Source organism: Saccostrea cucullata, unplaced genomic scaffold (genome assembly GCF_032062105.1).
Source record: "Saccostrea cucullata isolate Sc308-1 unplaced genomic scaffold, CSIRO_AGI_Scuc_v1 ctg13647, whole genome shotgun sequence".
Lineage (NCBI taxonomy): Eukaryota > Metazoa > Mollusca > Bivalvia > Ostreida > Ostreidae > Saccostrea > Saccostrea cuccullata.
The window spans coordinates 1-15,018 of NW_026921135.1; the positions used below are offsets into that span (position 1 = coordinate 1).

The window sequence follows — 15,018 nt, forward strand, 5'->3', positions numbered from 1 at the left end:
GACGTCATAACCGGAAGTGGTCTAGCGGAAGCGGAAGTGGCCTAGCCAGAAGTGTCCTAGCCGGGGAGGTCAACTGAGTGCACTTTTTATGTCAATGAGGTTCAAAATGGAGGATTCTGATTGGCTGAGCCACTGGGTGGGTCAACAGAGTGCAATCCTAACCCACTAACCCTAGCCCTAATTCCCTTAACCCTAGCCCTAACCCTAATTCCCTTAACCCTAACCCCCTTAACCCTAACCCTAAACCCTTAGCCCCCTTAACCCTATCCCTACCCCCCCCCCCTTAGCCCCTTAACCCTATTGGGGGACTAAGGTGGGGTTTTCAATACATAGCCCCTAAAAATATTACTAGTTACACAGTCAGTTAGTGACCTAATACGGATTCATACAGGGTGTGAAATGGAAATCCGTATTGGGCGAGGCGAAGCCGAGTCCCAATACGGATTTCCATTTCACACCCTGTATGAATCCGTATTAGGTCACTAACTGACTGTGTAACGAATTTATCCCGCTGAAGACCTTTTTCTATATAAAAAAAAATATTTGTGCATATTATGAAAATATTTGTTTTAATCCAATAACAATCAACATAAAATATCGTTACGGTAACAAGAAATTTAACTAAAGTACCTACAAAAACCGTTTCTTAGCCGCCATTTTATTTACAATAACAACGCTTCGAACGGAATCGCGTGCCCGATTTTCATGTTACGCCTCGACGGAGATGTAATATGGAAACGGAGACGTAATACGGAAAATTTCAGGGCGTCATGTGATCAGCTTTCATCCAATCAGTAATCGACAAATTTGTCTGAAGCGGGATAAAGTGTTTTACACTATACTGTAAGGACCATGTGCAAAAAAATTAGGGTCGTGTGCAAAAAAAAATAGGTACCTATGCATTGTGACGTCATCCACTGTATAAATACAATGTGATTATGACGTCACACTTTTTCATTCACAGTCTAGACAGCCTAGTCTAGCCAGTTTGAACTGGTTTTACTGAAAAAAGACAAGAACACTAACACACAATAACAAGGCAATTTTTATTCAGAATGAAAAATACATACATCAATTTATTTTTTTCTTCTGTCCCTTATCAGTCATCAGGGGTAGTTTCCTCTTGCTTTCCTGAGGCTTTTTTTCTCCACTTTTTTTCTTCTTCTGGGCCTTTTCCATCATCAGGGGTAGTTTCCTTTTGGTTTCCTGAGGGTTTTTTTCTTCAGTTTTTTCTATGTCTTTTACTAATACGTAGCATGGATCCATCTGTTTAATTTTCTTACTCTCTCCTGATCCCCCTGGTCCTTCTTTTTTCTGGTAAGTGCTTCCCTCCCTCTCATTTTTTGTCTTTCCTGTTAATGACTTTGTGATTGGGGATAATTGGGCACTATGTAACAAAATCCACTGCTGTTGTAACATTTCAGTTTATCCAGCCTGTTTTCAGGCTCAAATCAGAATTGACTACAAGATAAACATCATAAATACTTTTTTAAAATAATGATTTTCAAACAAAAGTATAAAAAATGTTAAAGTTTTCAACATAATTCTTACAATGTGGACAATTTAAGTAGTTTATAATTACAGGTAATATATTTAGTAACACACTGTATTGGTAGACTTGTCGAAATCCATTGGTCCTGTCGGCAAAGCCAGTAAAAATTTGTTTGGACTGATAACATTAAAGAAAACGTCGGTCCAGATGACCATTTGAAAAAAATTGAGCGTAATGCAAATTTAATAAAGGTTGGGATCGGGATGCGTAGATAAAGGTCACAAACACAGAAAAAATGGCCGCGTATGCAGCATGTTGACGATAACTAGGAAAATTTGTTACAGCAATGTCATAAAACTTGTCATTTATGTCTATGTTAACCCCCTTCCCTGCAGTCACACATTTTAACGCATATACCATTTCCTATTTCTGACGCAAAATCACGCATTTACCGTTTCCCCGCAATCACGCATTTTCACGCACTTTAAAAAGTTCATTAAATCTTCAATTTATTACCAAATTCCAACTATTTCATACTTGCTTAATCTCATAAAATAAGAAAAATTATTTTCTAATTAAAATATTACGTCAGGATATTATTTACGCTAAAATTTAGAGAAACTTGTATCCTGCTGGAAACTGCTTGCGGGGAAATGGTAACGTAATATTTCTATGATGTGAGGATTCAGTTTATTTGGCATAACAATTTTGTAAGTTGTAAAGTGTTAAAGACTCTATCCCAAGAAAGGAAACTTGTTAGACTAAAGGCTATTGAAAATAACAAGAGGCCCAGGGGCCACAGCGCTCACCTGAGCACATCAGGCTTGAATTTATCCCCCCCCCCTTCCAGGCGTTCATCATTTGAACAAATTAGAATCTACACTACCTGGGGATGATTCCATATAAATATCACTAATCATAGCTTTGAAGTACTTGAAAAGAAGATTTTAAAAGGTTTCCCTATATATCCCTATGTAAAACTTGGGTCGGCCATTTGGGCCCCACCCTTGCCCCGTGGGTCATGATTTGAATAAAGTTGAATCTACACTACCTGAGGATGATTCCACATGAGTTTCATCTTTCCTGGCCCAGTGGTTCTGGAGAAGAAGATTTTTAAAGATTTTTCCAATATATTCCTATGTAAAACTAGGGTCGGCCATTTTGGCCCCACTCTTGCCCCGGGGGTCATGATTTGAATAAACTTGAATTTACACTACCTGGGGATAATTCCACATGAGTTTCATCTTTCCTGGCCCAGTGGTTCTGGAGAAGAAGATTTTTAAAGATTTTTCTTATATATTCCTATGTAAAACTTGGGTCGGCCATTTTAGCCCCACCCTTGCCCCGGGGGTCATGATTTGAACAAACTTGAATCTACACTACATGGGGATGATTCCACATGAGTTTCATCTTTCCTGGCCCAGTGGTTCTGGAGAAGAAGATTTTTAAAGATTTTTCCTATATATTCCTATGTAAAACTTGGGTCGGCCATTTAGGCCACACCCTTGCCCCTGGGGTCATGATTTGAACAAACTTGAATCTACACTACCTGAGGATGATTCCACATGAGTTTCATCTTTCCTGGCCCAGCGGTTCTGGAGAAGAAGAATTTTTTAAAATGCCATTAATTTTTAACAAATTCATGATTATCTCCCCTTGGAAAAGGGCGTGGCCCTTCATTTGAACAAACTTGAATCCCCTTCACCCAAGGATACTCTGTGCCAAGTTTGGTTGAAATTGGACCAGTGGTTCTTGAGAAGAAGATAAAAATGTGAAAAGTTTACGACAACAACAACGACGACGACGACAGACAACGGACAAATTTTGATCAGAAAAGCTCACTTGAGCCTTCGGCTCAGGTGAGCTAATAAAGGGCATTTTGGTGCTGTTATTCATATGACTCTATCAGCATCAAAATAATGTACAAGTATCTGGTCTGACAAAAGTTTGACTGGTCTGACAGAACATTCGACTTTGTCAGACCAAATGTCTGACAGTGAGTCAGACCAAATGTCTGACAGTGATTAAAAAATTTCAACAAGTCTGTATTGGCCTTACATCTGTCCAGTATAACATCAGTAGAAGACTCCCAGGAATCGTCCTCCATCTCCACTTTTTGGGGACTGTAAGCTCGCCTGCAGGTTAAGAGATTCATTAAACAGAAGTTAAACCTAATTAAAATTGTTACTGCTGAAATAAATCAATGAAGATTTAAGTCAATAAATTCTTGCATCAACACATTTTTTTGACCCCTCCTGTATTATCTACATTGACCTACCTCCTCTCCCTGGACCTGGACCGAGAGCGGGACCTATACTGATCCTCCCTGGAGTGGTGCTTCTCCCGAGAACGACTCTTTGACTGCTTCCTACCATGCCTCTTATTATCTACAATTAGGGCACATTCCAAATCATTCTTTTGGAGTTTTCACATTTCCATAACATTCATATTGCAATATTATTTTACGAATATCAGGGACCAACCGAGGGGGCGACTGAGGCGAAATAGTCGCTTTTGGGCTCCAAACTTCGCCGTAATTTATCATGAAAGCGAAGTTAAAGTCGCCCTAACATTTGCAACCCCATTATTGAAAATCATGAAGCAAATCTATTAAGAAACATGGTAGAATTGTCAGTAGTTTATAAATCCTGTTTTATTACTGCTGAAATAAACGAAACAGCAGGACACTTGCACCTGTTTCGCTACTAATGTCCAATGCATCGAATACTCTGACGGAACTCCTCTAGATTTTACACTTCCGGGTATGATAAAGTCCATCGTTACAAGTTATGCACAACCAGACGCAAAACAGCTGGTCAGCTATATCGATGTCATGCCAAAGATGTTGAAGATGATTTTAGGTCTTTTTATTTAAGAAATAAGGTATGATTTTTTGAGTTTTATTGAGATGTAAAACGGGTTGGTCACGTGATCAAATCCCATAAAGCCCGAAGGGCTTTATGGAAGATTTGATCATGTGTCAACCCGTTTTACATCTCAATAAAACTCAAAAAATCATACCTTATTACTTATATTTACATTTGTGACTTATTCATACTTTATATTTGCCTGATTGTTACTTTTAACGTGTGAAATGCGTTAATTTTTCAAACCCAACGGCATGTATGTAATCCACTAAACGCGCGTCGACCCTTTATGACGTCACAGAGAAATTACGTGGAACGTTTATCCAAACGCACATCTATGACCTCTTGACCCCAAACCTGTATTTACACAGTTATAAAAACGCTTGCCTTCAGTAGTGTTATGTAAAGGAAAACATTTGCAAATGTAAATATTGCCAAATAATTAATTCATAGCTGTGAATACAGACCTATTTTACTGTTAAATTGTGTAGTTATTTACTGTCTAAGAAATTACACATCTGATATACAGAGCTCAATCAGCATGCAGTACATAGTACATCAAAACTTTTTCAGAAAAAAAAAATTAAGATTGAAAACAAATTTTAAAGAGATAATAACAAAATTATGACTATGCAATGAGGCTTCAAATTTAAAATGAAAAGATAGAATTTAAAATTTAATTGTGCATATTAATTATTATGCAAGAAATGAAAAAAAACTTTTACATTGTCATTATTTATTTTTTTGATTTGTTTTGTTTGTTGTTGTTCTTTTTTTTTTTTTTGCTAGATATACCTTGTAATTGGAAAAAAAAATTCAGATTCTTTTTCTCCTTCTTAAATTATTTTTACTAGGATTTCAATACAGAAAAAAATTGTTGAAAAGTATTTCAAGTTATAAACAATGAAATAGTTTCATTTTTAAAAAGTTTTATAATGATCAGTGAGCATCACGTGCGCCAAGAAGTCTCCCTAAACTTCAAAACTTCTCCCTAAATTTCTCTGAGGGAGAAGTGAAGTCTGTCTAATTTTTGGGTCTAGGTTGGTCCCTGGAATATATGGCTATATCTAAAGATTCAAGTTTCCACAAAGTGCCATGCAACAAATCAAAATTTTTGGCATATAATTTCATAAAAAGCCTTAATTTCTAGATTTACCATCATCAGACAATTGCTCGACGGTTGTCATCTCTTCGTCAGTTTCTTTCTTTACATCCACACCATTGGCCGTCTCTGCCTCCTCCTGTTTTACTGCCTCACTCTCTGTTGCCATGGGCTCTTCATTTGTTTTGGATGGCTCTTTATCAGTTGTCTTCGGTTCAGCTTTGACAGGTTCTGGTTTGGCCTGGACTGGTTCAGAAGCCGGCGCAGGTGCTTCCTCAGCTTTAACACTTTCCTGAGTGGGTGCCACTTTTTCTGCTACATCTGATTCTTGCTCCTCAGCTGGTGCCTAAAAGTTTTTTGTACATTAACAATCCAAATTCCTTCTAAAATTTATCTTTATGAATTGGATGACTAGACAAAATGTTCAAATATTTAAATAATATTGACCAATGGACCCAGTTTAACTATAGTGCTCATTCCTCAAATTGTAAATAAAGAAAAATGAGAAGGGACAGAAAAATTTAACCTACTCTTACTCGTTTACTATGAATAATCCAGAGTTCAAAATGTCATAAATGGCTGTAAATTAAGGAAAACCATTGACAAAATGAATTTATTTTTTCCTTACATGTTACTTTTTTCATGACTAGTTTGGTTAAAATTGGCCCAATGGTTCTTGAGAATTGAAAATGTGAAAAATTTACAGATGGAAAAGACGGGCGACAATTATTAATTTGAAGGTTATTTTCAGTGCAAGGTCTTTTGACCTCAGACATATTTTGACTGTGATGAGGACTTCTTATGACAAGAAAATTACACTATATATGTGTATTACATTTACTAATTATTTCCCTGAAAATATTCAATTCTCAGGAAGTAAAAAAGTAAAATAGTATAAATAATAAAAATCATACCTCCGCTGATACTTCAGGTGTTTCTTGTGCTGGTGCATTTTCTGTCTGAAAATTGAAAGAATAGGCTAAATTTTAGAGCTTTGTTTTAAATATATTTATAAGAAGCAGCTGAAAATGTAGAGTAAAGTGGTTTTGCAGCCAGTAGTATGAGGAGGTAGCATACTTGATCATTCTTGGTGGGAGACTCCTGGGAGGTACTGTCATCTAGTGTTGATGCCTCTTGCGATTCATCGGCGAGAGAATCAACGGACTCGTCAGCAACTAAAAACAACAAAGGTCAAGGTCATTTATGTTACAGGGTTCGACATTCGCGCTCGTCACCTCATCATTTCCACCCAGAAATGATTTGGGACGACCTGATTTTCAGTCTGGCTCGCCCAAATGACGACCTGGGACAAGTTGGGAATATTTAATAATGATGTTTAATTTTCTAAAATAAACTTCAAAAGACCTTGAAAACATTTTTTCCAGTAACAAAACCAATTTACCCATTCAACATGTTCAAATTGCAGCCGCGTAGATTTTACTTCCTGCGAAATCTGCGTTCGCGTTCGATCAATCAGCTGATGCAATTTTTACTAAAAGTCTTTCATAAAGTTTTATTTGAGATATAAAATATGCCAACTTAGGCCAAAATAAAATTATAGTTTGTTTGGAATTGCCTCCCGCCTCATTGAAATGCCCCCCTCCTGAAAAAATTTTATTGACCAAAAGTAGGAAGATTTTTTATTTTTTTTATTTAATCAATTTTTTTTTTTTGGCCCATTACATGTATCACATACACCATACAAAACACTGAAATATAGTGTAAGATCTGTGTAAAATTAGGTTTTTGTTCTGAGATTTTTATCAAAAATTTATAATTTATTTCAATTAAAAAAAAATAATTTCCCTCTCTCCCTCCTGTGTCTGAAACCCTTCAGGCGGCAATTCCAAACAAACAATTTTTTAAGGATGGCCTTAGTCAACAATCACCTGAAATATAAATAGTAATAATAATCATCATTGTAACATCTTGCATTCCCCTACAACTTTCTGATCATCGTTTTCTGCTGCTAGAAAGCCATGTTGGGTGTCCACTGTAATATAACACCTGATTAATTCAGTCCAGGGTTATTCGACCCTATTTATTTAGGCCTTCATGACAAGTGAAAATGAATGTTTTAAGCTACAAACTTTAGCATTCTGCATGTCTGATTCTGCTTATATTTTTCTTGATAAAATACTAGAAAACATCTTTACATTCCAAAAATGTCTTGTTTATATTTTTTGATACAAAAAACACAACTTCTGTTAATTATCTTAACAAATTTTAAACAATTGCACTTTAAGTTAACTTTTGTTTCCTTTGATATTTTATTTGGACGACCTGAAATTCATTCGGGCAACCTGTAATCATACCAAGGTTGCCCAAATGGCGAGATCAAATTTTGACGAGTGTGGAACCCTGATGTTAGCAAACAATATATCCACAAATACTGATACATTTGATTTGCGAAAAGTAATCAACAAAATTTGGCCGTTTCACAATTGTGCATGCTGTGTACATACCCGATCCTCCCTTTTCCTCATTTAATGCCTTTTTTAAACGCTTGACTAATACCGGTTTTGTTCCTTTGGTGTCTAGCCCACGCGACTTCAATTCCTCGCGCAATTCGGCAACTTTAAGCTTGTTTGGATCGATATCACTCATCTACCTCTACCCAAACTGCTACAAGTTTTATGAAATGATATAATTTAATCGTGTTATTCCATATATTACTTAGTTTAAGCTTGCTTTGGAAATTCACATCCACACAATTTCAAAATGGCGGCAAGCGGACGCACATGCCTGGGTAACTCTATATTTACGAATGGGGCTGACATGTATCAAAACGAAAAAATTCAAAGAACGATAATTCATATTCAAACAAACATTAAAAATATATAAAGAGATATCTAGAATAACACATTTTTGATTTGATTTCTACATAATTATCTACCACTTGTGTGATATTATATGTATATGTTCTTTGCCATTTTATACATGATATACTAAAAATAGGATAAATAGGTCCCTGATTTAAATCAGAACCTCTTTGCCGCTTTGTCGATATTCATTTTTATACCCCCCCCCGCTTGAAAAGTGGGAGGGTATATAGTAATCGGGATTTCCGTCCGTCCGTCTGTTACGCTTTATCTCTTATCCGCAACTCCTCTTATACTACTGAGTGAAATTTAATGAAACTTTTACAGAATCTTTATTACATATTGCCATTGTGCACTTCCTATTTTACTTTTTTATTCGACACGTATTTTAGGTTTCCCAAAGCAAAACATGGACATTGCTATTATATGTTTCCCTATGACGACACATATAGAAGCCTCTGGATAACATTTAATAGGACGAGTTATTTCTCTTTACACATTAGGGGACGACCATTTGATTCGGGGGGGGGGGGGGGGGGCGGCTGGCAGATTTTGGAAATAAATAATCTGTCCCTGAAAATGTTGAAAATAAATAATCTGTCCTCCACTACATCTGGCCTTGACTTATGGTACATAAATATTGTGAAAAGTACCTTTTTATTTCCGTGTAATTTAACCTCAAAATCTTCAATTCAGCATTTTTTTTGCTCGCTTCGCTCGCCATTTTAGAACCAAATAGTATTTAAAATCAGATTACCAGACTGGATACTTGTATTCAGTGTATCAACATGACAATGTGCAGCACTCAGTATGTGTGATGAATCACTTTAAATACAAGCCAATTCTTATACACTGCAATAGATAAGTTTTCTTGTCAAAGAATTATAATTCCCCGAAATATTAATACAAAGTATACACTGGCGGATTTAAGGGGGGCGTACATGTGTACGACCCCTCCCCTAAAATTTCAAAGTATATATGATACGAATAATAATAATAATGCCATACTCTGGGAAAATACCAATATTTTTGTGCCTAGTTTTACTCTTAAAATACACAAAACCCCAAGAGCTTCAGGGGGGCTTCGCCCCCTGAGCCCCCTTCATTCAAAGTATGATACGACTAGTATTAAGAATGTCATACTTTGGTACATAACTAACCAATTCCTGCATAATTATGTCTGGTTTTACTCTTAAAATACCCAAAAACCCAAGAGCTTCGGGGGGGGGGGGTCCTCCCTGGGACTCCATCTATGCTTCGCCCAGTACCCACTGGTGGCCTTAAGTCGACCCCAGACCTCTTGTCTGAACGAAGTTATACACGCCCCCTCTCCAAACCCTGTATCCGCCTATGGTATATAAATAAGTCTTTAAGAATCAATTGATCAAGGTACCGTAAGACAAAGACGAAAATAAATAATCTGTCCTTGATGATCTTAAAAATAAATTATCTGTCCTTGACTGGCATGAAAATAAATAATCCGTCTCAAACAAATTTGCCAGCCCCCCCCTTCAGAATCAAATGGTCGTCCCCTTACCGTAAAACAATATACTGGTATAGCAACAAATGGACATTATGGGAGGCGGGGGGTATCATTTAGTGAGCTCATTGCTCACAGTACCTCTAGTGTCCACTTGCTTTGGCCTTCAACTCGACATTTCGATATATCGACGACCTATTGTCAATTAACTTTTGACAATGGTTATTTCCCTTCTTATGTCGATACGATATCCCGGTGAGCCTGAGAAGAAAGGTACTACAGAGTCTGACACATCTGTTTCATATTTGGATTTCTTACTTGACAAAGACGTTAATGGTAATCAAACAACCAAGCTCTATGATAAATGTGATGACTTTAACTTTTCAATCGTCAACTGACTTCCCTTTCTTATGCAGCAGTAAAACCTTCATCACCTACATAGGGAGTTTATATATCTCTCAGTTGATTTGATACGTAATTGAGCATGCTCTACCTATGTACAATTTCTAAAACGGGGTAAATTATTGACAAACAAGATACAGTTCTTTATCTCCATTTTTTATATTATATTATGATTATAGTCCCTATATAATCTATACATGTGAACGCAAAAAGTTCATAAAAAGTTTGGTCACTAAAAAAAATGGAAAAGTAAAAAAAACAATTAATTGCCTGCTGAGGAATGAATCCGGGGCGTCTGGCTTGCCCGTCCAGTGCTCTACCAAATGAGCTAAAGGGTTAACCTACTAGCCCATGCTAGAAGGAAGCCACATATCTGAGACTACCAGATTGTCCACCTCCAGAGAATGAGATGTCCTCATCTCTTTTGGAGTGCCGACGCCTGTGGGGCGAAGTTCTGGGGGCAATCACTCTCATCCGCCAGAGAACACCCGGGTCCCTACATGGGCGCCAAATGTAACAGAAACAATTCATTACCTCTGCTGGGGATTGGACCCGGGGTCTCTGGCTTGACAGTCCAGTGCTCTACCAACTGAGCCCAACCTAGTAGGGATTAAGCCATGTATCTGACACTACCACAGAAGCATGCATGAATAAAAATGAAAATATAAGAAACACAATATCATTTGTTAGAGTTCCATTGCTTTTGGATAGGACATAAAGCTGGTACTTCATCAAATATTTTATAACATCCCTCAGGCGTTATAGAATTTGATCACATGACCAACTTCATGCAATATTCCCATGCAAATGTAAAATGATGTTTTATGTGTTACATAAATGTCTTAATCAACAAACATCAACGTTTGGAATAAAGGAAGGTTTTTAAAAAAACATACTCAGTCACTTAATTTGAAATACAGATATAAGCCTAAATACACAATATAGTCATTTATTTTAAAGAAAAGTTAAATCAATAACTAAAACAATATATGCAGTTAATCTTCCATGGCGTATGAAACATTGATGACGCTACTCATCAAACAACACCGTTCTGTGTCGAGAAGAAGGGCTTTTTCTCTGCTCTGAAATGAAGTTTTTTAACATCTTCGGACTTCTACCGACCGTTGGTGTGTCTGTGGCTGGGACCTGCTCGGAGTATACGATAACGAAGAGTGCTGATTCCACCCTACACCAAGCTTATCTGTACCAGAGCCTGACACTGTCCACCTTGATAGAATGTGCCTCCTACTGCCTGAGGGAGGCCAAGTGTAAAGCCCTGGCCCACTCGTCTTCACAGACTTGTAAACTGTTCACAAGATCTAAGGAGGATGATCCAAGTCTGGTCCAAACGGAGACCGGGACATACTACGCCACTAAATCCGACCTCCCCACGGTAAATCTCTCTCTCTCTCTCTCTCTCTCTCTCTCTCTCTCTCTCTCCATTTAAACATTAAACATAGTAAAAAAAGATTTGATTATCTTAATCTCGTTACCCGTTTGAATTCAATAAATGTGGATTTGAATGACAAAGACGATTTAATTAGATAATTGATAGATAGACAGATACGGATATGGCAAAATTATGACGGAAGATTTTATTTATGTTGACAGACATGCAGTAAAAAATTGTGGAATTAAAACATTTTACAATATACACAATTTACAAGAAGGAAATTTATGTATCATAAGTTACAGTTTTATTTGATTTATAGAGTTTGTTAATATTAGAATTTTCTTCCATTGGTTGGTATAACTCAAGGCAATTTCAGTTGTGGAAAAATACCTCGATAAATATGCTGTATGATATAGTGCAACAAATAAGTTTATATTCAGCAAAGAAAGCGGATAAAATCAGGAAAATGTGTTTAATTTTATTATTAACAATAATTTTTATATTCTCGATAAAACAGACTTTATGTAAATCTTTCTTTACTTTCCACACTTTGACCTGTATGAGTGTTACTTTCTTCTAGACATTGAATCGAGATATTTATTGCACTCTTCATTATTTAATAAATCATGAATATGTAATTTTATTTCTATTAATTTATCTCTTTATTTCTATTTCATTTTGGTTACAGAAATATATACCCCGGTAATTCTGCTGCAGAGTAAAAGTCTTTAAAAAATTCGTTTCATTTGAAACGTCGGAGAATGTAAGCAACCTATATATTGATTGCTGCTAGGCACGATTGTTGTACATATGAAAAAATTAATGAACTCTTAAAACAAGAGACAAACGCATTTATATGAATAAGTAATCTCGTGAGAATATTGAACAGAACTAGGAAAAAGATAGTTACAGCATTCATAATACCAGTAAGAAATGCGTGCGTAACACTACACTAGACACTCGTTTTCAAGACAATGATCATTATTGGTACATTAACTCGTTTTCAAGACAATGATCATTATTGGAAATTTAAAAAAAATCCACCAAAAAATGACAAAGTTTGGTTACGACCATCTGCGGCCAACACAAAGTGATGGTGCAAGTGCTTATTCATAGTATATACCATAACTGTTCAAAAGTATAAAGATTAACGTTTTTTTAAAAACATAACTTTGAACATTTAGTGGTAGGGATTTCATATTTCATGTATATATCCGTCTTCATAAGACCTTTCCATGGTGTTTAAATATTTTTTACCTTTTGAACTTGACCAAAACTCGTAATTTGACCAATATGACAATTTTAAACAACTGCATGTAACCATTGACACAGGTCTCATTTCTTTGGGTATCAACATTTTTTTTTATCTCGCGCCCTTGAAGTTTGACCTGCATTTGGAAAACGCCAACATTCGCCATAAGCTGGATTTTGAGAATTTTTGAACTATGTTTTACATAAAGTATATAACAGCAGTTCATTAATTGAAGTTTTCTTTGTTTTATGATATCAAATAATATAATTCAGGTGATCTATTTCATTTTCTATCAAAAATAAAAGAAGCAAATGTGCACAATTTACTGACTTTAATTTATCAGTACTATTAGTATATTTTTAGGAGCCCTTCAGGCTCGGTGAATATTACACTCTTCAGGTGGCTAAATTATCGTATTGACCTAGTTGTGTAATACATAATGTATATGAGAATTTTGAACCCTACTGCCAGCCTGCATAATATTTATTAAATATAGTAAAGGTAATGTTGGGAAAAAAAGTGGGGACCCCCCCCCCCCCCCCCCTGTTGCTACGTCCCTGCTAAGTAAAGACGCATATATCTGATTTGGATATGATTTAACTCCAGGGTATCGCTGGGACGTGCAGTGGACACGTTTGTGGAGAGGATGACCTCTGCGTTCAGTCGGACTCCACCTACCGATGTATTCCCGTATATGGAGGTAACGGGAGTAGGGTTTTTTAAAAGTGCTAATATTTCAGCGATTTTTTAAGCGTTTATTGTTTTCAGTTGCACGTATTACCCGAAACACGATTTTGTACAGTCACGTAGAAATCTAATAAGAATTTCTTTTGCCAGGTAAGCGTTGCTCTGAACCACTTGGGGTGACAAACGCAGTGGTGGACTTTGCTGACCCCGAAACCTATCCCTGGGACACGGGGGACAACTTGAGATTCAACTGCAGCGGAAATGTCGCTCCCACCGGGGGCCCCTCAGTGATGACTTGTATGGACACTGGCATCTGGAGCTATTCCTTTTCATGTTAAAATTGAAGGCGTCTATTGTGTACTCATATATACGGACACCTGGCAAATGGATCGTGTCCCCTCCTCAACTTTGGAGAATTTTATGAGACAGGATATTTCACCAAAAATACTAGTATATATGAACTCCTTATCAAAAACACCTATGTTTCGATTTCTGATATCATTTTCCGTTTTTGTTTAGTTTCAGAGATTGCCCCACTATGGGTCTATAATTTTTTATATACCCTTAGAGTACCAGGAGAAATCACCTTACTTTCTCACAAATTAGACGGAGCAGAATACATAGTGTCAGCATAAAAAAACATAGGTGTATGGTATTTTTGCACACGGTCCTTACAGATGATGTAACAGGTATAAAAAAGATGATGCAACAGGTATAAAAAGATGATGCAACAGGTATAAAAAGATGATGCAACAGGTATAAAAAGATGATGTAACAGGTATAAAAAGGTAGGTAAAAAGTATTGATGCACACGGCCCTTACAGTAAAGGTATATAAACCAGCGCTGGACATGGAGGTTGAATTATTGTGTTTTTAAAATACTAGAAATGGATTCCAGGAATGATCAACCTCCAAGACTTGGATATATATATATGACTATGATGGTTCCGGAAAATTAGTTTTAGTGAGGATCGAGGATTTTTATTTACGTAAGGAATGCCCAAACTGTTATAACATGTTTGTGAAAACGGAAAACAGGCATGAACATCTGACTAGTGGAGGAGTTGTTCAGTTCTATAAATGCCCAGCTTGTGGATGTCGGATTAAAATAAATACAACAGAGAGATTCCAGGACCCAGCACTACTCACAAGAGGAAACTACCCCTGATGAGTGATAAGGGACAGAAGAAGAAGAAAAAGTAAATTAATTGTTGTATTTTTTCATTCTGAATAAAATCTGTGTTCTTGTTATTGTGTGTTAGTAGTGTTCTTGTTTTCAGTAAAAAAAATCCAGTTTGAACTGGCTAGACTAGGCTGTCTAGACTGTAAATGAATGGGTGACGTCATAATCACATTGTATTTATACAGTGGATGACGTCACAATGCATAGGTAAGTCCAACCTTTTTTTGCACACGACCCTAATTTTTTTGCACATGGTCCTTACAGTATAGTGTAAAACACTATATTTAGAGCTATATACTGAATCCCCACCTATCCCTACCCCACGGACTGTACTGAGT

General features: G+C 36.6%; 2 protein-coding genes and 1 long non-coding RNA gene across 3 annotated transcripts; 1 reads left to right on the forward strand and 2 right to left on the reverse strand.

The window, feature by feature from the left end:
- Positions 1–1,090: 1,090 nt before the first annotated feature.
- On the reverse strand, positions 1,091–3,880 carry LOC134259251 (uncharacterized). The gene is made up of 3 exons (XR_009990308.1): positions 3,771–3,880; positions 3,551–3,627; positions 1,091–1,461 (listed from the first exon to the last, which is right to left on the reverse strand). It is a non-coding gene; the product is annotated as an uncharacterized LOC134259251 (long non-coding RNA).
- Positions 3,881–5,498: 1,618 nt separating this feature from the next.
- Positions 5,499–8,177, reverse strand: LOC134259250 (SAP domain-containing ribonucleoprotein-like). Its single transcript, XM_062741851.1, has 4 exons — positions 7,927–8,177; positions 6,539–6,636; positions 6,376–6,420; positions 5,499–5,807 (listed from the first exon to the last, which is right to left on the reverse strand). Exons 1-4 carry the CDS (start codon positions 8,066–8,068, stop codon positions 5,499–5,501), a joined length of 594 nt encoding a protein of 197 aa, XP_062597835.1. The 5' UTR covers positions 8,069–8,177.
- Positions 8,178–11,186: 3,009 nt separating this feature from the next.
- On the forward strand, positions 11,187–13,881 carry LOC134259252 (uncharacterized). The gene is made up of 3 exons (XM_062741853.1): positions 11,187–11,558; positions 13,417–13,510; positions 13,648–13,881. Exons 1-3 carry the CDS (start codon positions 11,253–11,255, stop codon positions 13,833–13,835), a joined length of 588 nt encoding a protein of 195 aa, XP_062597837.1. The 5' UTR covers positions 11,187–11,252; the 3' UTR covers positions 13,836–13,881.
- Positions 13,882–15,018: the final 1,137 nt, after the last annotated feature.

Coding starts and splice junctions, on each gene's coding strand:
- LOC134259250 (XM_062741851.1), bottom strand. CDS start 8,068: ATGAGTGATATCGATCCAAACAAGCTTAAAGTTGCCGAATTGCGCGAG. Junction 6,421..6,538: donor CTCCCACCAAGAATGATCAA/GTATGCTACCTC, acceptor TTCAATTTTCAG/ACAGAAAATGCACCAGCACA. Junction 5,808..6,375: donor CACCTGAAGTATCAGCGGAG/GTATGATTTTTA, acceptor AAAAACTTTTAG/GCACCAGCTGAGGAGCAAGA.
- LOC134259252 (XM_062741853.1), top strand. CDS start 11,253: ATGAAGTTTTTTAACATCTTCGGACTTCTACCGACCGTTGGTGTGTCT. Junction 11,559..13,416: donor CTAAATCCGACCTCCCCACG/GTAAATCTCTCT, acceptor ATTTAACTCCAG/GGTATCGCTGGGACGTGCAG. Junction 13,511..13,647: donor ATGTATTCCCGTATATGGAG/GTAACGGGAGTA, acceptor TTCTTTTGCCAG/GTAAGCGTTGCTCTGAACCA.